The sequence below is a fragment of the Eschscholzia californica genome, unplaced genomic scaffold (assembly GCF_041429995.1).
Source record: "Eschscholzia californica isolate CP2 unplaced genomic scaffold, dmEscCali1.0.p SCAF_3, whole genome shotgun sequence".
Lineage (NCBI taxonomy): Eukaryota > Viridiplantae > Streptophyta > Magnoliopsida > Ranunculales > Papaveraceae > Eschscholzia > Eschscholzia californica.
This window is the reverse complement of record NW_028238420.1, coordinates 53876613-53902161: the sequence shown is the minus strand read 5'-3', so window position 1 is coordinate 53902161 and position 25549 is coordinate 53876613. Positions and strand designations below refer to the sequence as shown.

The window sequence follows — 25549 nt, the reverse complement described above, 5'->3', positions numbered from 1 at the left end:
CTGTTTATTGATTATTGTTTTGTTATTTATTGTTAAAGTTTCATACTTTATTTCATTTTTTTTATATGTGTCATACATAACACATTATGTATCAACAATGTTTCTTTCAAAGAGGAATATGACTAAAATCCTATTTTCTGAGAAGACTGGACCTTAATTCCTTTTTGAATTTTACTTTGGCCTAAAACCCGTGGACCCTTATTACATTACGGGAAATTTGGTCAAAACTTCCTAAAAAATTTGAGTTTTGGTTAAAAAGGATTTATCAACTTTTTATACGCTTCAGCTCCCTATGACATTTTTGTAAATAATCTAATATAGGGAAAAAACGAAACTGACCTTATTGCAAACTAGTTTGCAAACCAGTTTGCAAAGCTCTGCAAACCAGATTGCAAAGCTTTGCAAACCAGATTGCAAAGCTTTGCAAGACAAATCAAATCGCAAAGTAGAGCAAACTAGTTGGCAAAGCTCTGCAAACCAGATTGCAAAGTGTGTGCAAAGTCATTGCAAGGCAAACCAGATTGCAAAGCAATGCAAACGGGATTGCAAAGCTCTCCAAACCAGATTGCAAAGCAGTGCAAACCAGTTTGCAAAGCTCTGCAAACCAGATCGCAAAGCAGTGCAAACCAGTTTGCAAAGCTCTGTAAACCAGATTGCAAAGCAGTGCAAACCAGTTTGCAAAGCTTCGCAAGCTAAGATTCTAAGGGCAATTTCGACATTAAAAATGGGAGTGCTTTTAGAATTGTCCTTCAAGACTATTTCCAAACTATACACGGGGTCTAAAAGGACAAAAAGATAACTTGTCTTTTTGACAAAAAAAAACATGAAATTGAGCCTCCAGCCCAATTTCCTGTTACATTATTTACCGCCTTAATCATTCAAATTTAATAACTATCCATTAAGAGATCTCATCGAAAAAAAAGTGAAATGCTAAGTGTACAAAGAATCTTTGACAAGATCCTTGACACGATGAGTCACACGGGTAAAAGAACGGTCCAGATCAAAGTCAAACTTTGAAAAACTTTGAATTTTTTTTGTTTTTAGTGAAATGACTCATCATGTCAAGGATCTTGTGAAGGAATTTGTCATTGTAGCACACCTGAAAAAAAAAATACTATCGAGTAAGAGGTTCACTTGGTGGAAGCAAGGTTGTGGTTCACACAAGTGTGGGTAGTGAAAAAGAAGAGTCCGTCTGGGTCTGGGGTGATAAAAGCAGTGAATAGATAACATAACAAAGAGCAAGCTGCGTATGGCAGAGTGACAGAACAACCCAATCCCAGACGGAGAAGAAGAAGAAGAAGATAACTTGGAAATGGGAGTGGCAATAGATGGTTTTTTCCATCTCACGAATCCCTCATTATCTTCAGCAGTTAACTCCCAAAATCACCACCACCACCACCACTTATTCGGTCGGGTAAACGGTCGAGATTTCTATAAAGATAACAAACTTATTTCTTCACTCTGTCTCTGCAACTACAGACCCTCCACATCCATATCCCTATTGACATCCACCACGAACAAGAATAAGAAGAAGAAAAGCCGTACCGGGATTGTTTGCCAGGCAGCTTCTGCTACCCAACCGAGAGGAGGAAAAGGAGTTTCCGATGATGCTGGACAGGATCGTCTCCTCAAGGTAACTCTCTCTTGTGGATTTTGGTCTTCCATTACTCATTCTTCAAATTTCCTCCATACAGTTGAAATTCTTCATTCTTCCTGTAACATTTGTTCTTGAAGTTGAATGATTGTTAGTTGCTGCCTGTAAAATTTTATATTTGAGTAAATTTGTGGCGGATAGATATGTATGTTGTCACATGCCTTATCCAAACGGAGATGACATACTGCCCGGAACCCAAATCCCGTCAGGGTGACTTTCTCTCACTAAATTCTGTCTGGCTACATCACCCCGATTGGATTCAGCCAGGAACCCAGGCAGAGCAGACTGTTAGAGTTGTTATCCAAACTCCTATTATATCGATTATCTTTTCTTTAATCGATATAATATTATATTTTTGGCCTATGAAAACTCCCCTTTGTCCATGTTGGACTAATTTTACACTGTCTTCTCGCGTGTGAAGTTCTTCGAGCCAGACGCATGTCGTTTTGCTGCATAACATTGAGTACATATCGCAATTGGGCTTATCACGTGTTGGCCTAACTCTGCTTCTATTTTACTTTTGTCTGCATCTTAAAACCAATTTGCCATGACGGAAGAGGCCTATACGATCTTTTTGTTTATGTAACTTCCCTTGGTCCATGTGGCTCTCATAGTTAAGTAGTAGCAGCTTTGCTTATTGACATGGGTTGCCCACTTTTCCTATTACAAATATTTTGAAAAGTCTGAATGAATATTTATTGAAAATGAGAAAAGAATACAAGGAGGGAAGGAGTATATGAGGTACAAATACTTCATAATCTCCTCCCTATTCAAAATAAAGTCCAAATAAGTTAGGCTTTTGGCCCAAGACAAATTTCTAGACCAATGGTATAAGAGGCCTAGGACATCCTCGATCTCAAGGCTTTTGGGGGCGTTACACTCCTTGAAAGTACATGAGTTCCTAAATTTACATATGGACCACACTATAGCACTTGGAATGAGAGATTCCACAGATCTTTCTTAGTATTCCTATGGCCCCGCCTGCTCCATTGTTCCAAGATCTTTCGAAGGGAACTTGGAGCACACCACTGAATCCCAGAAGTCTTCGCGAAGTAGTACGAAAGGTTGGTTGCTTTACTGCAATGGATGAAGAGGTGATCAGACGATTCTTCTTGGGCTTTCCAACAGATACATCTGCTAGGAAGGACCATCCCACGACCCACGCCTTTTGAGGTTGTTGAGGGTTGGGAGTTTCTATTACAAATAGGAGAAAGTCAATCTGGATGTTGATTGAACGGTTCTTGTTGTATTAGATGAAAAACATCGGTAAGCTTTATAAGCTCTTATAAAGGTGATGAGGAGGAACCTTCTAGCGAAGAGGATAATGAAGAACCTTCCAACAAACCATAAGAGCATAGTAACTTTATCTTTAAGCAAATGATAGTAGGACTTGATTAACACTCCAAGTCACGTTTCTAATACAATCTCACGTAGACGTGTGACTCAAACATCCTAACATCCATTAAGGCGTTCGCTTATTTCATCAAGACAGTATCTTAAACAAAATCAATACGTAAAAATGCTCTAGCCTTGCACCGGAACAGTAGTGGAGATCGGTCAGCCACTTTGAGTAACATCTTACTTCATTATGAATCTTGAAGTACACCATCTCCCAGTCCTTCGATTACTGAGGAAGATAATGAGTTCTAACTTGTAGAGGCATTCACGTTATCACAACAATTATCTTTACACTTTAGTTGCTGGTCATGCACCAAAAATAATTTTGTTATGCTGATGAATTGACCCCGTGCTTTTTAGTTATTTCACCGCAACATCTTACAATTGTTTTTTCATTATTGCATGACAGGTTCCTATCTCAAATATCAGAAATTTCTCTATTATTGCTCATATTGACCATGGGAAATCAACTTTAGCAGATAAGTTACTACAGATGACTGGTACGGTTCAAAATAGAGAAATGAAGGAACAGTTTCTAGATAACATGGATTTAGAAAGGGAGAGAGGAATCACTATCAAACTACAGGTCTGTATTTGGTGAGCTCTGACTGCTTGATTAACTCTAGCTGTAGAAGTTTTTTGTTTCTTAAAAACTCTGACTGAATGGTTGCACTCAGAAACAGAGATGCTTTGGCTCCTCAGTAAAGCCCATTAATGCGTCTTGGCTTTCTTGAAAACTCTGACCAAACGGTTGCGTTAAGCAAATTGATTCATGATACAATTGAGGCTAACTCAAGTCAAGACTTCTGAACCAGTTTGAAGTTCTGTAGCGACAGCTTAACATGATTTATTTAATGTTAGGGTTTACAAAGTGAAGTGAACTGAGAAGACAATAAGGTCCAAGTGTTCAACCCAGAAGCCCTAGCTAGTCATTTTGATATTACGTTTCATCGTTCCTGAACGTATAGATAGCTTGCCTATCTTTTCAGCACATTGTCCACTTTAATATCACTTGGTCATTTTGCTGCATGCCACTCTTCATTTGTAATGTATTTGCAACAATTTCGTCCTCTCTCATTGTTTCAGGCAGCAAGAATGCGCTATGTATATGAAAACAAGCCATATTGCCTAAATCTCATTGATACTCCAGGGCATGTCGATTTCTCTTATGAGGTAAATCAACTAAAATCCTTTTTTATCCAATCTGATATTGTATTTTTCGGGTAAGAATACTGGAAGTTTAAATGGCGTATTTGGTCACTTCGAATAATCCTAAATGTAGATTAAAATCAGGAAGGTCTCATTTGTCATCATTAAATGACATTACTAATTCATAGAAGAGAATGAGGCTGATGTTTTGTAACTCCAACAGGCGAGTCAGACCTTCCAACACATGCAAACCATCAAGCCTCATTTCTCCTCTTTTTTTCTCTCTCTGTTTGTAATTTTTTTTTGAAATTTGAATTAATATTAAAATAATGTACAAAGAGGTTTTGTGTGTATGTTACATCATCAATTCCTCCCATTTATAAACAAAATCATACTGTGTCTTATCCTTCAGCCAATTGGTCTTTCTACTCTCAACGGAATAGCAATGCGAGGATATCCTCTACGAGTAAAACACTGGGGATTTGAGTCCTTAAAATTTTTGTTTTTTCTATTGTTCCAGTTACCCCACATGATTGCTATGGAATTAGGGTCCACATTTCTCTATTTGTCTTCCTGATTTAGAGTTTTTGCCATTAGGATATTGTTAGTTCTATCGATTTAAGGATTCAGCACTGGTTCTTTGACTTGGTTGTAAAGAACTGCCATAAGATTATTGCCCCGTCACAGCGTAGAAATAGATGTTGAGCTGACTCTTCCGACCTCTTCACCTAATACAACCATTGGGCATCTGAAACCCACTCTTTTCGCATGTTCACTGTTGGAGCCCTATTCTTTGTGGCTGTCCAAACTATGCCTTAGAGAGTAGCCGCTCTAGTTTTTTTGACCTCTCTGTTTTTCCGACCTCTCCGTTTTTTGTTTTCTAAAGGGCTTCTCTTTTTCGGTATCCTCTAGTTTTTGCGACAAAGGGAGTAGCTGCTCCAAGGTTACTTATTATCTATGACTTAGAGAGTTCATGTAGCTTTTTTGTAGAATTATCTATAGCAAATTGAGATTACCAGCCCTAAAATTCAATATGTCAACCATTTTCCGATGATCTCGACCATAATTATTACCATTTCATAAGTCAATTAAACTTGTTCCACCTTCGCCAATTTTATCACTTTTCATTATTTGATCTTTCTTGCTGTTGCTTTACAATTCCATTTGAAAACAGGTCTCTCGTTCTCTTGCTGCTTGTGAAGGTGCTCTCCTTGTTATAGATGCTTCACAGGTGCATTCTTTCTCTATGCATAGTTAACATTTCAGTGAACCATGCTTACGATGTGATTACTACGATAGTTTTATCTATGATCTTACTATTTATTGAAGTCAAATTGTCATACATACTAAAAATGATTGGAGGTGCAACTTGGGAGAGGCTTCTAACTATGGTGAAGGTGCTGTTTTGATTGCACAGTAGTCTAAATTGATAACTATTGATGCAGGGAGTGGAAGCACAAACACTGGCTAATGTTTATTTAGCACTGGAAAACAACTTAGAGATTATCCCTGTAAGAGCGTTTTGACTCATTTTTATTGATTCACAATTAGTCTCTAGTTTTCCTAATTATTATTCATTCAATAACTTCATTGGAGAACATTTTGCCCATATTTTGTTTTCTTAATTGCTTATGTTTGGTTATGGGAAGTGCTGGTTGCTTTTCCACTCCAATATGTGATTATTTCGATAAGGCAGAATTTTGGCCATATGTCCCAAGCTAAAGCGTACATGTACTATTTGCTCCTGCCTGCTCGCACAACACACAAGCCTAAAAATAAGACTGTAAGACACCTTCGTGTCGTTATCATTCGTAGGACAGAACCTGTCTTATAGTGCTGTAATTCTTCTGTTTTACACTTTTGCTTCGTATTTGCATTGTTCTCGGTTCGAAAAGAGTATATCAGCACAAACTCTTGAATACGCAGTTTTTCAGAAAAGTTCTCCAGTATTTATTTTAGTTCTTGATCAAACAAAATTCTTTCACCAACACCATTCCAGAAAGCAAGACACTCCTATGGAACATTCAATGCATTTCCAAATTATACATAAACAATGATACACTTAAATATTTGTTCCAGTCACAACCCACACCAAAAGGGCCTCTTGTTTGATGATAAGTTTTTTTTTACTATGACATTTGTTACCATTAACAGGTTCTGAACAAAATAGATCTTCCAGGTGCTGAACCAGATCGAGTCGCACGAGAAGTTGAAGAGGTTGGTGCAGTAACGGGGTTCTCCATGTGTTATACTCTTTATGTTAATTGAGCACATGAATGTGGAAATAGTTTAGGCTTCTTTCTTTATGAACTTATGGCTAGTTGGATTGTTGCAGACTGCAGCTTTTAAAGTAAAACCATGGTCTCCTAAAATCTGCTTTTGATCTAGCCTCTCTCTTGCTTGCTAAAAGTTCTGTATAGATGTCATTTCTTTAATTCAATAGTCTCGACACTTGAGGGGGACAAAATGATAGATTACCTTGGTAGCTCAAAAACAATGAAAAATGTGCTATTTCTCCCCAAAAAAATGTCACCTTCTTATGCTGGAGGTTGCTTGCTCTTGTAAGGCACAGTCTCTCCAAGCATAACGAGGTCAATTTGGAAAGTTTAGTATTAATATATTAGTGAAACATGCTAATCGTATAATTTATTAGCAGCTACACATATAATTAAACATTTAACACACAAATTATCACATAATGTGATAGTTGGACATAATAATCAACAGTCACTACAATAAGGCCAGTTAACTCTACACATTCGAAGTAGTTTGTCTCACAAATAATGTGTATATCTCGACTTTTTCATATAGTGCATCCACTTTTACCCTCTGCGCTCGTCAATCTTTTAAGCATTGTTCCCAAATATGAAGGGGATAATGAACATGCTTTTTACCTTCGCGAAAGCCAATTTCCCCCCTGGAGTATTTCTTTTTTAACTTGTTGCTTGCTGTAAGACGGTTTTATATGTGTTAACTGCTTGTCTATGATATTTTAAATGCTTGTCTATGATATTTCAGCTTCTGTTAATTAAGAAAATTGGTGTTTCTTCAATGCCTAAAGTTCACATGAACTTCTAACACTTACATTTTCCCTTCTAACACTTACTTTAACCTTATAACATCTTTGATTTCTTGATATATATTGCTGAATGCTGAGTTGGTTGTTTCTAAACTTAACAAATCTGTATATGTTGATCGAAAGTTGAAATTATTACGTACCTATCATCCTTACTCTATCTGCGTAAGCTTGAAGCTTATGATTATAGATTTTCAAGCTTTCTATCAGAGAAGTAGTGGTGGGGGAAGTGTCCACCCTCTTCTCTTCTTTTTGTCCTCTTACACGAAGTTAAATTTAAAGATTCGTTGAGTTTTATGTCAATATCTTGCAATGTATCACTGAAGAATTGTGGTTTACGATCATTTAATTGAAAGAATTGATAATGTTAGACTTCTAGAAATTATCTTAAATTAATTAAGTCTCATTGCTTGTAGATTATTGGACTGGATTGTACGAATGCAATTCGCTGCTCGGCTAAGGTCTGGCTAAAGATAAGTTAGTAGTCTGAGTTGCAAAATGAAACATAATGTTGCAAGCATCTCCTTCTTTAGATGAATGAAGTTGTATTTTTTTTTAAAAGATAAATGAAGTTTGGGTTTGCCATGTTGTCACCTCTTTGTTTCTTTTGTTATTTTGTAGGAAGGAGTAGGCATAACGGAAATCCTAAATGCTATTATTGAAAAAATTCCACCACCCCCGGATACTGCAGAAAATCCTCTAAGGGCTCTCATTTTTGATAGGTACGTGCTATTGCTTCCCTGCATCATTATTTTATTTTCATTGTCAATGGTGCTAATGCCTAATGATACAGTCTTCTATTATGCATCTAATTATTTATCTAAGCCCCTCGTGTTTTCTTTATAGTTGCGTTTTCTCTAAACATGTCCAGAATCATAGTATCAATGTGAGAGGTTAAAGAGTTCCTTTTAAGAACAACAATAATAGTAATATATTGTGCCAATCCTAGTAAATATGAAGTATGAATTATGCTCGATTCGAAGTCAACTACTTAACTTTCTGGTTCTGCAGTGTGTTCAGATGACATTTATGTCTTTTTGACGTGTTTGTATCTCTTCTCCGTAACTTCATTACTTCTCTTTCTGCAGTTACTATGATCCATATAGAGGCGTTATCGTATATTTTCGTGTCATCGATGGAAGAATAAAGAAAGGTGATAGGATACATTTTATGGCTAGTGGGAAGGTCAGCTACTCTACGAGTTACATTTTCATAGATTGAATCATTATTCTTCACTTCTTTTTAATTTTATAGATAAAAAGAATCTGACAACTGAATTTCTTACGTTTTAGAGTTTATTCGGGAATTTCTTTTCTCCAAAAATTTCCTTTTTACTTGATTTTGAACTTCAAACCATCTTTTATACGAGTTAGTAATATGAGTTGCGGGACCTTTACATAATCAGGAATTGATAATGTTTATGTGCATGCTGTGTAACACAATAAAATATTTTTCCCTCTATTTCTGCTACTTTAGTAGATTATTTAATATGTTTGTCATTTTATCAGTTAACTCATTTATGCAGGATTATTATGCTGATGAGATAGGGGTTTTATCACCCAACCAGTTGCAAGTTGACGAGTTGTATGCTGGTGAGGTATAAGCATTTCGTTTTCAATGTATTGAGTTAAAGAGTAATTTATATGAGCTACAAGTCTCTACTCTTTAACTACTGGGTTCCAATTGTTTAATTTGTGTCTAATTCTGCCTTCAAACTTCTGGAGCAACATGATTTACTTGCTCTGCAATACAGGTCTCGTTATTGTGTCAGTTTTTTTTGCAAAAATTAACAAAAGACCTCAAGTCTTTTCAACTTAATCATGTTTATGTAACTTCTAGATAATTTGTCAAATTCCTAAACGGGTCCGCAGTACCTGCTTGACAAATTGGAGTATACAGTATCTCAGGTTATCAAACAAATTTAGTCCTCGAGTAGGTCCAGTTTCAGCCAACTAGATGCTTAATTTGATCTCAAAGTAGGTGTTATTAAAATTTATTTCCTCTTTGATTCTTTAAATCGGTAAAAATTCATCTTAGCCGTTAGAGCAGTTGTTTCTGGCCTTCTGGGTAATGTGCACGGTTTTCAAGCAAACTAGTAATTATATTGTTTCAATTTTTTAAAGCATCCCTTTTTCTGACCTAGTCTCTGTACAACTTTCTCTTCATTTAATTGAATCTAGTTTTAAAAAAAAAAAATTGTTTCAATTTTTTTTAGTTGTGGAGCATTGGGTAGATTATCTGAGGGTTGATGAATACAGGATGTAGTATTAAAATCGCATCATACTGTAGTACGGTTAACACTATTATTTGGGTCATTTTATGTCATTTTTGTGCTATTTCATTAGTACAAGGACATATGTGTAAAACAACTAATTTAAAATCTAAATTATACTAGAACATTAATTAAATTATGAATCAAAACACCAGCTAAGACCATATTTATAGGCCTATCAGCCTATGAATAGAGCAAAGGAAGAGAGAAGAGGCATCTCATCTTCAAAAAGAACAATGGCGGTATTAGCAATACATACAATAAACTAGGAAAAATCAGTAATTTTGGAAATGGATCCTCCATCCCTTGACTGGATAGGAGTGAGGGAGGCAATACGCAATAGCAGCTTTCCCTAACACGGACTGTGTGGATATCTTACCTTTTAAAGAGGGTCTTGCAGTTCTAAGAGCCACACAACCGATAGAAGTGCTTTGGGGGATGGAATTTTTTGAATCTCTTGACCCGGTGAAGAAGATCTCCTTCAGAAGATGGACACCAAAGTCAGTTGGTGCAGGGCGACGTCAATAGGTCACAACTTAGAACAATGGGAAGGGTTAAGAAAACAAAAGAAGTATGGAGGCACTTGGAATATGATCCGTTCAGCTGTCATATGGAGCATATGGAAGGATAGGAATAACAAAATATTCTAAAAGGAAAACTTAAATAGTAGATTGGCAGCAGAAGATGCCGAAGGGCCCCTGTTCGATTGATCTAGGAAATAGGAATTTACAAAATACCAATATGTACTCGTATTATGATTTTGTCTAAAATTGGGATGAATGGATAATGTAACAAGTCATGTAACAGTCTGTAGCTTCTTTTCTCTGTATGGATCTGCCCCTTTGGAAGGTTCTTTTCTATTAATAAAATATTCATCCGAAGTTTCAAAAAGAAAAGAAGAAGACGGACGCCAACGTGCAACACTCCGGTGGTTAACCCAAACGAAGTTGCGGTGAAATTATATGGAGCTCCTTTCCATATATGGAACGAACAGATCTTTGCAAGTTTAGTTGTAGACCTAGGAAAGATGAAGGAAATCCGTGAGGACACTTTGAACCTCTACAGTCTGAGATATGTGATGGTTACTATACACTGTAAACCTAATGCCTTCATGCTGGAAAAGTTGGTGCTGGCATTTCAGGGACAAATGCTTTCAAATCCCGGCTGAGACTAAAGTAGTACCGGAGAAGCAACACCAATTCTGGCCATCGGAGATGCCACCAGAACATGTGAAGGCTACGATACTGGTAAGAATCATTCTGGGACTTAGGGAAATGCGCCGAACGTTGAAAAATGTACAGAAGAAATAGAAGTCCAATACAAAGAAGGAAACCATGCTGATGACGTCCAGACCAAGAAACCAACAAAGGATAGTTTGATACAAGAGAAGGTAAGCAGTTTCAACCGCTCAGTGCAGAGGAGAGTTGCAAGAAAGCAGCAGGTACCCATTCCCCAGAGTTCGTGGAAAATATAGGTGAGAAAAATCTCTCTCCAGTGATATTGACCTGCGATTCGATGAAAGGAAAAGGTGTGCAAGATCAACCTTAGCTAGTGTTTAACAACGAGGTTATAAAAAAGCTTGCAGTAGAGCCTGAAATGGCAGGGATTGAGATTAGAGGAGATCTGCCGGAAGTAGTTTCTGATCTAGTTAATAACGTGAACAAGTGGACCAAGCAGAAAAAAGTATCGTATAAGAAGGCTAGGTAGAATAAGACATCAGGGGCAAGAGCTGTACGGGCCTTGGAAAAGGAATGTGTTCCAAAACGAGAGGGAGAGGGGCCGAAGGACACATAGGCGAGCCCACCTCCATCCGGAGAAGCTGCATCCAAGCTTTCCTCTGAGGAGGGGAAAACCCAAGTAACAAAGACAGCCCAGCAAGAGAAGCCTAAAGCAAGAGAGGAAGAGCTTTTAGATACTGGAGAGCATTTGGGCTTTATTAAAGGACAGGGGAAGGAAAAAGTGCTAGATCATGGATTAATCTGGATCAAGAAGCAGAACAGGAAAGTTGGAAGAGGATCCGATTATGGTGGAATGCCCAGCTATTGTTTTGCCATCCAGTTTCAAAAAAATTTATTTTGTCACCCACAAAATGGAAAACTAGTAAACAGGAGCAAATAGAGGAAGGAAAAGGTCAGAAGAGCGATGAAGAGAAAGCAGAGAAGATAGGAGTAGCAATTGCACTACAAAAAGGAACAGAGTCATCATCATCGGTGGTCAAGAGGAAGAGAACCCCCACGTTCTGCAGAGAGCTGAAGACTCTAGAATGGGGCATGGCTGAGATGGCTAGTAGTCAGAAGAGGGTCCGGTCTTCGCTGAGCCTTAGGGAGATATCTGATCAATGTTAGTAAATCTTCTTAGCTGGAACATACGAGGGCTTGGGAGTCTGGTGAAGCACCTTGCAGTTACAAAAGTGGTCCGGGACTTTCCTTTTCGAGTTCACAAGAAACTAAGGTAGAAAGTTTTCATTAGCTTTAGTTCATTTTGTTTGGGTAATATCAGTTGTGGGTGGGAAGCATCATCCTCAATAGGGGCATCTGAGGTAATTCTATGCATTTGGAACTCAGATATTTTTGATGTAGCAGATCGTTTTGTCGGCCTATTTTCTCTCTCTTTGTTAGTGAGGAACAACGCGGACAACTCAACTTGGCTCTTCACATGAATCTATGGCCTTTTTGTCAAAAGAAAAGAGGGCAGAGTTTTGGAAGGAACTGGACGAAATAGCTTATAAGTGGAACCAGATCATTATCTTTGGACCGTCTTATAATTTATCTCTGTTCTCGCTACCCAATTAAATTAAGCCGACTATTCTTTATTTGGTCTATTGTCTCCACATTGAATAGTCTTCTCATCATACAACTCTCCACAGGTGGGTTATCTTTCAGCATCTATAAGATCAGTTGCAGACGCTAGAGTTGGAGACACCATCACTAATTATGGAAGAAAAGCGATCAAATCTTTACCTGGATACGAGGAAGCTACTCCCATGGTGTTTTGTGGCTTGTTTCCTGTTGATGCTGACCAGTAATAATCTAACACGAACTACTTAATTTTTATCTTTAAAGTCTCTGTGCTTGAACCTTATCTGTTTTGGTAGGTTTCCCGAGTTACGTGATGCACTAGAGAAGCTGCAACTTAATGATGCAGCATTAAAGGTGAGCATAAGGATTGTGATTCTTTAAAAATGTAACTTAAACAGTTTCATTTGTTAATTTTTCAATATGCTTTAAATCAACTTTTAAATGTTGAGGTTGTATCCATGCTAGTAAGTACCTAATATTAGTATTTGTCGACACACAACATTGTTAGCATTGAAAGTTTGAATTGTCAAGAGTTAAAAGTTGAGCAACAAGGTGATTTTCTATGTGAATGATCTAGAGATGAGGACCACATCATCGCGCCCCTCAAATTATTTTCAGATACGTCTATTGTAAACCGAATTTATGAAAATAGCGAGGCAAACCCATAACTTAATTCATTTATAATAATTATCCATATTTCTTGTACTAGTTATTTTGATTGAGAATCATTAGTCAATTAGACATATGAAAACTTGCATAATCTTATCCATGGTAAATGGTATGACATTCGCTGTTTTTGTCTTTTCCCACTCGTCGTGTAGGCACCTTGTATGCCGTTGTCTATGTACGTACGTTGTTAAGCACTTGGACTAGAAGAACTGATTGTAGTAATTTGTTAATGCTATGGCTGCGATAGGTGTTTACTTTTAGCTAACTTTGAAAAGTGGACATCACACGAATAAATACATGTAGTGTCAAAGAAGTTGTCCACTTACACAAACTTTCACCTGTAGGCCTCAGCACTTAAACCATTTTGTTGGAGGCTGACCAAACGAGTGGACATTTAAATATACTGCATGCTCAAAGAAATGATCATTGAAAGCTGAGGAAACCCCGTTTTGAGGGAGGATTAGAGGCAGAACTTGTAGAGAGTGGCTTGCCACAAATGCTTTTAGTAAGACAGTTGGGGATTGGCTCTAGTCAGAAATTGCCAAGCCATTTCTCACCTAAAATGCTTGATCGAGTTTTCCGAGACACTAGGTGAGACCTGTGCAAATAAATCGAGTTACTAGGTGACTCCTGTGTCAGTAAACCGAGTCAGGAAACTGACTCAACTTATTACGTTTACTTTTTTCTGTGCTCTATTTCTTTTGTCCAAAGGGAAGAGAACTGAGGAGAGACAGAGAGAGATGGAGAGTAAGAACATATAAATTAAAATATGCTAACCCATACCCATGTCCCGATCCCATCTACTTAGCTATAAGAGAGAGAACATACAACTTGAAGTACATGGTGATAGTTGTCTACTAGCACAATGGAAAAAGTTTGGAAGACATACATGTTCCTTGCGACTCACATCATTTTGCTTACCACTTTTTTGTGTACTCAATTCTCAAATAAGGACCGTTTGTTGCTGAAGTATTTCTCCTAAAGCTTTCGAATTCTCCTTGCTCATCACTAATGTCACTTAGATAGTTCTACTGGCTTTACTTTACTGAACGATTTCATGTTTCGAAAACTTATTAATTGATTTCGCAGTTTGAGCCCGAAAGTTCAAGTGCAATGGGTTTTGGTTTCCGATGTGGATTTTTAGGCCTTCTCCATATGGAAATTGTTCAGGTGAGCATACTTCTGGTTATCTCTTTATTTCCTTGATATCAGTTGGATTATGTCAATTAACATGTAACACTTGAGTTCTGATTATTTCAAAAAACAAAAATATTGAAGTTTTGATGCAATAACAAGATGTAGTGGAGTAGTGTTTTGACATTGTTGATGTAGTAGATTGCATGCCTGAGACTTCTTCAGTTACGTCCAAGGAATGAAATTTCCCGAAATTTCGCGAAACGCTTCCTAAATTTAGATTAGGTGCTTGAAAACACACTTACTTCTCGCATAGTTTCCACCGGTATGTTGGAAATTTCAACCGAAATTGTTGGAAATTTCGAAATTTCCACCGACATAATGAAAATCTAGCAAAAAACGTGGAGAAACTAAAACTAAAAACATATCTATTCCTTCACTTTTTATCTTCATTTTCTTCTTCATTTCTCATAGATATCTCTTGATTTCTATGTTATGATATGTTTTTAGATCTATTTGAATGATTTACCCCCTGACATAACTGCCTAAATTAATTTTATCTTACTAACACCCCTGATATAATTGTGTAATACTGTAATCGATGATACCTTCTCAAACTAACAGAGTTTGTTAACTGTTATCAGTAAAAATGGTATCTTTTGGGTGTTATTTTCAAGAAGTTATTCAATTTACTCCGGACGTAACTGTGTAATTGTTAATACTCCCTCAAACTAATAGATTCTGTTAATCCTATATGCATCATTTTTATGCTTCATTATGGTTTAATAATCTTGTTGATTAATTGATGAATAAGAAAGAACAAGAGGCCTCCTTTTATAGTAACTAGAATTGCTAAATACTTTGTTTTCCTATTTTGATGCAACTTCTTTAATGTTGCGCTCAATTTTCTCTACTATGTTTAAAATATAGAAACTCAAGTTTCTTAAATTATTAATTATATCATTTGAATTCCTTAATGTTGAACACCAAGGAAATCCAGTCAACAAGTAGGTTTCGTCAATTGTCTCTCATATCTAACATATGAAAGTTTATGGTTGTTTTGACTTGTTTATTATACGACAGCTGTGTATCTAATAACAAGTTTCTTAAATGATGAATACAATTATTCTCTTTTTGAAACTCTGAATTAATAATATTCAATGAAGAACCTATACAATAGTAACGGGAAGTCGTGCATGTTACGACATCCAGGCCTCCCAATGACAAAATCATGGTATGATTTTGTTTTACCACAGCTAAGATTCCTGGTCTATTTGAACAGAATACCTTTTACATCTTTATTATGACTATGCGAATCCATATGGTTATTCCAACGATTATAGTTTTTGACCACAAACTCTTCTCTCTCTCTCTCTCCCGACTTTCGAAATCCTTGCGTCTTGTTCTCGTTGGGGATATGCCTCACGATTGTATACTGCAAGTCTCTCTCAATCGCTCAAATTCCTTCTAAGGTTCAGATCCTAGCACTCTTGAATGGAATTCTAGACCTGTCCGATTGTGTCTTCTTTGGATTTTGCAATAAAGAAAATAGCTGGGCACCTGTCCTTAAGGCTGACAGTGGAGCACCAGATATATTTCAAGTCGCAGAAAAAATTCTTCTGTCCATTACCAGCCTTCCACTTCGTGAGGTTCATTAATTTGTCCACCCTGTTCTGGATACGTCTTCAAACTCCAGATCTGCAAGGTTGTTTCACCCTGTTATTGATCCAATCCATCATTGACTCTTCCATATTTCTCCGCTATAATATTAGCCAGAACACCTGTTTTCTCCTCTTCGAATCGCCACAACCATTTTGAGAGCAAGGGATTAGTGTTGTGTAGTTTTGACATTAGTATTGTACAGTGTTTGTTGAAACATTTATATTTTCTTTGCGTGGGGAAAGCCTAAAAGAACGAGATTTTGTTTCAATGTAGCAGTACAGTTTTTGTATCTTTAATTATCTTGACATTGCTTTTCCTGACATAGACTTTTCTCTTTCAGGAAAGGCTTGAGAGGGAGTATAATTTGACATTGATAACTACTGCACCTAGTGTTGTATACCAAGTGAATTGCGTAAATGGTGATGTGGTAATTTGTTCATCCTTCACATGCTCCTTTATTACTAAATATTTACATTTCTAAAATCAGTTTCTTGCATAGTTGTATGCAATTTGAAGGTGATCATCTGTTTTATGTATGAAGGTAATGTTGAAAATGATATATATATATATATATATATATATATATATATATATGAGAGAGAGTAGCTGCAACTACCTAGGCTGGGGTGTTAGTAGCACATAAGCTACTCATATTAGTATTTCACAATGCTACAAATTTGAACGGCGTGTACCTTTATTCAAGTATAAATCATTTTTTACAGTTCAATCTTTTGATGTTTTTGAATATGTGTGATTTTACACTGGGATAAGAGTGTTTGACAATCCATTTTCTGTTTTAAATTACATTATATATCTGATCAGTTATTTCTTCTTGGCCATGTTATAGGTAATAGTAGCATGAGATTGATATTTATTATCGTCACTTGATTTAGGTTGAATGCTCGAATCCATCTGTACTACCTGAAGCTGGAAAGAGAAAGTCTATTGAAGAACCATTTGTTAAGGTCATATCATTTGGTTCAAGATAACCTTCTTTACTACTACAGTTTCTCACTTTCTCTATTCATGGTAATATGATTCTTAACCGTGGCTACCTCACAATCTTTTCCTGATTAGTAAGTATAATTTCTAGATTGAAATGCTTACGCCAAAAGATTATATCGGTGCCCTGATGGAGCTTTCCCAAGATCGGAGAGGTGATTTTAAAGAATTGAAATATATCGCTGAGAATAGAGCCTCAATCATCTATGAATTACCACTAGCAGAGGTACCCCTCTAGTTGTTACTTTACCATCGATTGTTTACAAAAGCTCATATTATCATACACTGCTGGTTTACTTCACTGAAAATAAGTTGTGGCACTTTTAAATTATCTCTGACTACAAAAATCGGACTCAAGCATTAGGTGTATTCTTGGTTATATTCACTGTCCAAGTGATGCTGTTATGCTTTGATGTTCTAATTGTAAATATAAACATATAAACCAATTTGCGGTTGGTTGTCTTTGCCAAAAGTTGGTGTAAATATTTCTAGCATTGTCTAAAACTATACATATTCACGTTGTATTTTGGCAGTGTGGAATAACAATATTGGTTTGCACGATACCACTTGTTAAATACCACCAAGACATTAATTGGCTGTAAATATTTCCAAAAGACCAGAGAATAAAAATTGAACCTTTTCTGGTTTCTCTTCGCTGATATAGTGAATATTCCATGATTGCACAGATGGTTGGTGATTTCTTTGATCAGTTGAAGTCCAGAAGTAAGGGATATGCTAGCATGGAATACTCTTTTATTGGGTAAATGCATCTGCTGCCTAATTTTATGAATCTCTCCATATGAGAGTCCTTGTGCTAGAACGCTCGTAGTTGCCTAAATATTTTCCACGGAATGTTTCTTTTTGTTTTACATATTTCTTTTCTACTTATCTTATATCGAATCTTTTTTGGTTCCCTTTATTGCAGGTATCGAGAAAGTGACCTGATAAAACTTGACATCCAGATTAATGGCGAACCCGTCGAACCATTGGCAACCATTGTCCACAAGGATAAGGTGAGTTAATTACTAATATATAATATCAGCTATATTGGTGGCCTGAAGACATGTAGACAAGTACTATATGCGATATGTTTTGTATTAAGTTACAATAAGAAGTGAACTACAATTTGTCAGCATCACAGGTCATGTAAATGTAAATTAACAGGGTTTACAGTTTGAAGTTGTAGAATTATTGGTGAACAACTGTAGTCAAACTTGTCTTGATTCACGACCATTTGTAGAAAAATGGTTTCATCGGATCCTAATTCCAAGTTGTATAATTTTAACATTAGTGCTTTAGAGTTGACCGGATTTTAGTTAAAGAATAGTTTGTACATTGTTTGTCATTAGACTGCTGTAAAACTTCCTAGCCGATCACTGTTAACTCAAAGTTACCCTCAAACTTGCTGTAGGTGTCAGATTACACGTTTAGAGGATGGATTAAATAACTGTAGTGCCTTCTTAAACAGTTACTTAAGTGACAGTTGAAACACTATTTGAACTTTTAATCATCTTCTGTTCTGTAGTTATCGTTAAATAATGTATAGCCTTTAGAAACAAAATGTTGCTTTGTATGGTACCTACCATGAGATAAATGCTTTACTGCGATTCCACCTTTTGCAGGCTTATTCTGTAGGAAGGGCATTGACGCAAAAACTGAAGGAGCTTATACCACGCCAAATGTTTAAAATACCCATCCAAGTAAGTGTAGTTTCTTTACTCGTTGGTATAAATTATAAATGGTGCTTGAAAGATCTTGAATGGGTTTGGGGCTTTGAGCTACCATGTGTTACTGTTGGTCTGTTATAGACAACAAATGAAATTCTTGCATCCTTCACTGTTCTAATATGGTCCAGGTATCAAATACCTCCACATTGAGGTAAGTATTTCTGTCACCAACTATCACATAGTATGAAATATTTGCAAGTGTCTATGTTGTGGAATAGACTCTATCATCCTTCCTCACTTTCACCCTCGACAACAATCTGCTGAGTCAAAGCACAGTAAATTCAGCAGGATTCTTGCTTAAGTGCGATTTTACTCAGATTTGATTCTAAGGATTCGACAATTTTAACAACAATGATCCCAGTCTTGTTTTCAAATTTGCTTTTCAAAGTTAAATTTCAACTTGACTTTGAACATTACAAGTTTGACACTTCGTATTAAAGATTTTAGATTGAAAACAAGAAATATAACTAAACAATGCTTTAGCCATTAAAAGTAACTCCTATGCATATTGTTTTTGAAATAATTACAATATACATTTTGAACTAACAAATTATGTACAATTTAATAAATACTACTATTTAATTAGTAATGCATTTCAAAACATTTTTAAGTCGGAATATTATATATTGATTTTGAAATAATAACCAAGTAGTTTATCGTATTATGTAATTAAAGAAAAATAGCATCTTCGTTTTTCTACTAAACTTATTTTTCATTGAATTTCTTACACTGAAAAGTATAATCATTTCTATTTTGCTCTTGTGATGTGTATAGTCATGCTCCTAGATAGGTCATCTATTCAACTACGGTTGAATGGTGTAAACTGAGTTTGTCTTCCCCCTAATACAGGCATGCATAGGCGCCAAGGTGATTGCTAGTGAAGCATTATCAGCAATCCGGAAAGATGTCACAGCCAAATGCTACGGTAAGACATTTGACAATGGCTTTTGCAGGATATTTTATGACCACCACACTAGTTTCTAATAGTATTGAAGTAGTGGTAGTTTTGATTTTCCGATTTAGACATCACCCTAGAAATAATTTAGAATACATAATTTCAGGACTAAGTTAGGTTTCTTGTTTATGAAATTAAGTTTCTGGAACCTTTGACAAACTGTCTTCTATTATATAGGGGGTGACATTACAAGGAAAAAGAAGTTGCTGAAGAAACAGGTATTTTACGCGCACATACCTTGGAGTTAAATGATCTTTTCGTGTCTGTAATTCTCCTAACGAATGCAACTTCTGAAGGAGTTGAATGAATGTTTTGTATCGGTCTTTTTAATCGAACACGGAATTGATGTGCAGGCTGAGGGAAAGAAAAGGATGAAAGCAATAGGTAGAGTTGATGTACCACAAGAAGCTTTTATGGCAGTTTTAAAGCTTGAAAAGGAGGTTTTGTGAATATTCTTCTCCATTCATTCATCTCTCTGTATCAAACAAAAAAGGTTTCTAAACTTTGTAGCCCTATGTATAAATGTCAGTCATATTGTATACATTAGTAACATTTCTACTGTTCCAATACATCTTCTGTAACGTCCATATTACATATACTATGCATATGAAGGGTTATTATATAAGAGAAAGTTTGTTATTTGAACCATTTGTTGTATGAAAGTTGGCTTCACAAAATCCTGTTCGAAGCGATGTTTAACGGTCCACCACTCTTTGGTGTAGTGGTAGGACATCCATGAGGTATTGGGATCGAGTCTCGGTGGAAGCAGGTTATCACTAAGATTTATTCCGTGTAATTTAGGCACTAAATAAAGTAGATGTTGTCGAGCTTTAGGCTCTTTGTTGTCGGGCTTTAGACTCTTTCTTGTCGGGTTTTAAGCCTCTTTAATTATTAGTTTAACTTAGGTTGTTATCGTGCTTGATTTAGGATTTGGATGGAACTTGTTTCTTTATGTTTAATTAAGTAGATCTACTGGTTCTTTATGTTTTAGAAAGCTTATCAAAATTGGTCGACCAGTAGTTCAGTGATTACTCTCATTCACAAAGCAAGGCAAAGCATTTTAGTTAATTTGCCCCAGAAACTTAAAGTTTGTAATAATGATGTTTAGGTAAAGTTAGACTGTGGAGAAACCAAATAATCACAAGCAATCTTTATCTCTCATTTGTCTCTAACTTTTTATTATTTTTTCTAAATTTCTTATTATCTTTTTATTGGTTAATGAACAACAAATTTTGATGAGTAGATTTTGTACTCTCTAAACAGAATGGAGTATCCAGACCAAATAAATCTTCAAGGACTCTCATTGCATTGTTTATATATCTACTATAAAAATGAGTTTTTGTCCCAAAAGTAAATGGTCCAAATCTAAAGTGGAATGTTAGATATAAAATGTTAGGGAACAACAAAAAATTAGACATATTTTAGGCAAAAATCATGTGACTTGTGGTTTGCAATTCAAACTTCGATGAATCAGAATCATCAAAAAGACGAAGCATTATAAATCATATATAATTTCTGCCAAGAGTTCGTCTGATTTGTATTTAGGCTTATTTATTTTTCGACCTTGATTAAATCTATGTCCAATATATATTTTGTTATTGGACGATACGAACCAACCTTCTGGGTTGCTAGTTATATCGTCCACTTCGGCACTTCTGGACTTTACAGTTTTAAAAAGGTCTCATTAGGAAATATTGTTTAATCTCTTAAGTCACCACGCTCCGCCTCACCACAAAAGTGAAGTTGTCTACAACACACCCTCCCAAGACCACGTTACAGTAGAAAAATTTGTGATGATAACATGTTATAGGATGTATCTGTCTGACTCCTAGTAATATTGTCTGCTTTCAATTTTTTTTTTTTATTTCTTTTTTTTTTGTGACATTGTCTGTTAGTTAATGTGATTGTGGATATACATGTGGTTGTGTTCCCAGTTATCCTTTTGCAGTGAAGACCCCTCCCACTCTCTCTCTCTCTATTTTGTTGGATGATTTGGGGAATTCAAAGTAGGGTTTTTCAAGGTCTAACAATGGCGGATACAGCTACAAGAACTAAAACAGTTATCTCCACCGTCGTCCTCCACCTCAAAGTCAATAATAACGATTATATCCTTCTTCAATCTCCTTCTCCACTACCAGATACAATTAGATCATCATCAGAAGCATCATTCAAACCTAGCATGGCGGTAGTCATCGGAATAATAACAACAATGTTTTCAGTAACATTTCTACTCTTAATGTACGCAAAACACTGTAAAAGAAACACCGGCGGTGATCTAAATCAATCTTCTTCAAATTGGATAAGCAGAAATGTAAATGGAAGTAGAAGAAGATCAGGTATTGATAGAGCAGTGGTGGAATCGTTACCGATGTTTAGGTTTGGATCTTTAAGTACTAGAGAGAAAAAATTAGGGCTTGAATGTTGTGTTTGTTTGAATAAGTATAAAGATGATAGAGAAATTCTTAGATTACTTCCTAAATGTAATCACACTTTTCATGTTGAATGTGTTGATACTTGGTTAGATTTTCATTCTACTTGTCCTCTTTGTCGATTTCGAGTTGATCCTGAAGATGTTCTTCTCTCGATTCAACGACATCAACAACAATCACAAGTCGGAATCGGCGCCGGCGTCGGCGGTGGTGGAAGATTTTGGAGAGTCTCCGGTCGTCATTCATCGGCAGGGGAAACTAGTAGTACTAGTCGGCTTCTACAGCTACACCGACAACCACCACCACCACCGGAATTGGACTCTGCTAGAAAATCACTGGATAGCATCATTTGGAGAAAGAAAGAAAAAGAATTGGCTGCCGGCGGCGGTGGAAGGGTCGGCTCCGCCCCTTCCGCCGGCCCAACCGCCCGGCCCACAACCAGTACGGTTGGGTGCCGGAAAGACGGGCTTCTAATGGTGATGTCGAATTCAGAAGAATATAAGAAAGAAGGGATGACAAGTGATGAGAGGTTGGATGTGAAAATGGATGACAGAATGAGAGTATCTTCTGGTGGAGGAGAAGCTGGTGGAACAAGAAAAAGAGAGATAGAAGAAAGGACTATCTACCAACATAGATGGAGTGATTTACGACCGTCGGATCTTTTATTTCTTCGGTCGAAGAAAGAAAGAGGTCATGTTCATAGGCATTCATCGTCGTCGTTGGTGTCTCCGTCTTCATCTTGGATTTCATTTTTGAAGCAGAAAAAGAAAGCGAAGAAAAATCAATTAAATAATGACGAAGAGGACGATGAGAACAATGGGGTCGACGAGGAAGAACAAGTGGTGATGATGAATGGTAGCAGAAGCAGTACCGAGGCATAAGAGTATTTTATTCAAAACACGCAAGGACGGGCAAACAAATGAACCCGAGATTGCCTCATTATTTCTCGACATCTTTCTCGACATCTCAATCACACGATACGACCATATGAATGAACAAACGAACGAACGACTAGATGAAAGATGTCTTATGAGATTCTAGCAATTCAATCACGAAAAGACCACCAAATGAATTTCTTATAGTTTTCGTCGAAAATCATTAGTTCCCGGTAGATTTACTCATACACACAACTATTACTATTTCCCCTCAAGAAAGGCACAAGAAGAGACCCCAATGTTTAGGAGTATATAGATGGTAGAGAGACCAATGGTGTAGCAGATATTATAGAAAAATTAGCTTATGCTCAGCTTGTTGATAGAGATTTAGCTTATTTCATTGATTACAAGGCAAATGGTTGGAGGTATTCTTAGATTTGTATTATAGATGGTTCAATCTACCTTTCTTCCTTTTCTAGTCTATCCGTTTTCGATTTCATCGTCGAAAAGCTAGATGATTTAAACTATCTTCTATGGAGAGATCAAATCGAAACAATGTTCATAACTACAGACTTAGACGGCCCGAGGTCAAACCAATAGGCTGGCTCGGTCCAATACTATTTTTTCGACTCTGGGATTGATAGAGTCAAGTGGTTGAATCACAACCCGACCTCATAAACACCACTTCTAGTTTATGGACCAAAAGGGAAAAAGACAAAGAGGAGCTTTCAAAGAGAAAGTTTTGAATTATAAAAGTTGAGAAACATGTGATGATGGAGTGGTGGGTGTAGGGATTTAGTTGAGGGGCATTTAGTAGTACACAGCTGTACTCCTCACTGCTTCCAACAACAACAGAGTAACAGAAGAATACCGACGAGCCAACCAACAGTCGTTAATTTGTCAGTCTGCTTTTCTTTTCCATTGCATCAAGACAAACCACTTCAAATAAAAGAAAAGTTTCGAGTTATCCCAAACTCCAAAGAGGAAAGAAGAATAATTGCCCTCTTTATGACCCCCCCGCCAACCCACTCACATCCATCACTTCACTTTTAAATGGACATTGTTTTTCAAAGTCATCTCTCATTTTCTAGGTAGCATGTAGGGGTGGGAATTATACCCATAGGCCCAAACTCGTCCATGGAACCCGAGCGCGACGAGAACTATGTACACCAGCTGTAACGTCCCAAGTCTTAGCAGTTGTCGATATTGTTCTCGCTTTAACCACCTCACACAGGTACAAGATTTTGTTCTTGACGAATGCACCACAAACCCACCCAAAAGGTCTCGGTACTTACTAAGCTTGAGCGTGCACCTGTAGCCCAATCTCTGGACACTCTTGCAAGCACTGTGGACTATTACAACCCCCTAACCTCAGCGAAAAGTCATCCTCGGCTTTGATACCACTTTGTAACGTCCCAAGTCTTAGCAGTTGCCGATATTGTCCCCGCTTTAACCACCTCACACAGGTACAATGTTTTGTTCTTGGCGAAGGCACCACAATCCCACCCAAAGGCCTTGGTACTTACTAAGCTTGAGCGTACACATATAGCCCAGTCTCTGGACACTATTGCGAGCACTGTGGGACTATTACACCGACATCCATCAATCCGCCCAGCCCGCCAAGTTTTGGTGAGCGGGTATGGATTAAAACCTCTACTCGCACACCTGCCCAACTCGCCAAGTTTTGGTAGGCGGCCAGGCGGGTATGGATTAAAACCTCTACTCGCACACCCGCCCATCCCGCACCCACTTAGGGTCACTCGGTGAAAACCAACCAGATTACATCAATTTTTTGGGTTGATGAACCCCAATAGTCTGTTAAGGTGGTAAACAATATGTTTAAGGGCAATCACCCAAATCTAATGCATCGCTTTGCAATGACCCGAGAGAATTCCGAGTGGGTTAGTGACACAGTGCTTGGCTCTGAGGGAGCAAGGAGTGAAATAAGTTTATATTCTCACAATCCCATAGAAAAAGAACAACACTATTAACTTCTGATTTTAGTCCCACATTGTCTCTTTAGAATTAGAAAAAGTTTTTGGAGACTTTATAAATACAAAGAAGGAAGTGATATTTTCAGTCATGTGTTTACCCACTACCCGCCTGCTCATACCCGAATTACCCGAGCTTCTTAATGGGTTTGGGCAGGCAATGGGCAAGACGAATTATGAAATTGTCTGCCTGATTAACCCGCTTACTTTAATAACCATTGAAGTTTGGTGCCCGATCTGCCTTACTCGATGCTTCAAGTACCCGTGGATGCCCATACCCGCCCGATTCCCACCCCTAGTAGCATGTAATCGCACCAGAATAACACATTCTCTAATTATAAGAGATATCGAACAACGTTACTGTTTAATAGTAAACGTTCATTTAGACACAACTGAGATAGACGTAAATTTTATTAAAAGGTTGTAATATGAACTCTTTTACTGTACTAACAGTTGAATGTATGTCTCAAAGGATTTAATGACTTTCTTTCAGGCAGTGGCGATGCCAGAAAGTTTTAGTTGTGGGGGCACGTTTTAGTGACAAAAGCTAGAAAATAAAAAAACCATATGTCGAAAAAAATACACTGGAAAGGTTAGGTCAAAAGTGAAACGGAAAATTATATATGCACAAACCATCTATAGCCAACCCATTGGAAAAATATAGACATTTTAGTCACACTTTACTTGTATACACAACATAAAAAGTATTCGTACACAAAGGTATTTTCTGCCGTCGACGGAGAGATATATGATTATGT

At 37.0% G+C, this 25549-nt stretch overlaps 2 protein-coding genes across 2 annotated transcripts; both read left to right on the top strand.

The window, feature by feature from the left end:
* Positions 1 to 1090: 1090 nt before the first annotated feature.
* LOC147551883 (Small GTP-binding protein) lies at positions 1091 to 20144 on the top strand. The gene is made up of 22 exons (XM_086664997.1): positions 1091 to 1633; positions 3462 to 3638; positions 4139 to 4225; positions 5376 to 5432; positions 5647 to 5712; positions 6356 to 6418; positions 7694 to 7738; positions 7899 to 7999; positions 8366 to 8462; positions 8803 to 8874; positions 12416 to 12570; positions 12644 to 12701; positions 14106 to 14186; positions 16153 to 16239; positions 16706 to 16777; positions 16906 to 17040; positions 17501 to 17574; positions 17740 to 17827; positions 18437 to 18514; positions 19391 to 19466; positions 19674 to 19714; positions 19850 to 20144. The coding sequence occupies exons 1-22, from the start codon at positions 1313 to 1315 to the stop codon at positions 19943 to 19945; spliced, it is 2127 nt and encodes a 708-aa protein (XP_086521123.1). The 5' UTR covers positions 1091 to 1312; the 3' UTR covers positions 19946 to 20144.
* A 529-nt stretch (positions 20145 to 20673) lies between these two features.
* Positions 20674 to 23275, top strand: ATL43 (RING/U-box superfamily protein). Its single transcript, XM_086664998.1, has one exon. It carries the CDS (start codon positions 21484 to 21486, stop codon positions 22804 to 22806), a length of 1323 nt encoding a protein of 440 aa, XP_086521124.1. The 5' UTR covers positions 20674 to 21483; the 3' UTR covers positions 22807 to 23275.
* The last annotated feature ends 2274 nt before the right edge of the window (positions 23276 to 25549 follow it).

What these genes read in the sequence shown, in the direction of transcription:
- LOC147551883 (XM_086664997.1), top strand. Translation starts at nt 1,313, where the DNA reads ATGGGAGTGGCAATAGATGGTTTTTTCCATCTCACGAATCCCTCATTA. An exon ending in ATTGCGTAAATGGTGATGTG is followed by an intron (nt 16,240 to 16,705) that starts GTAATTTGTTCA and finishes CACTTGATTTAG; the next exon opens with GTTGAATGCTCGAATCCATC. An exon ending in TGTTTAAAATACCCATCCAA is followed by an intron (nt 18,515 to 19,390) that starts GTAAGTGTAGTT and finishes CCCCTAATACAG; the next exon opens with GCATGCATAGGCGCCAAGGT.
- ATL43 (XM_086664998.1), top strand. Translation starts at nt 21,484, where the DNA reads ATGATTTGGGGAATTCAAAGTAGGGTTTTTCAAGGTCTAACAATGGCG.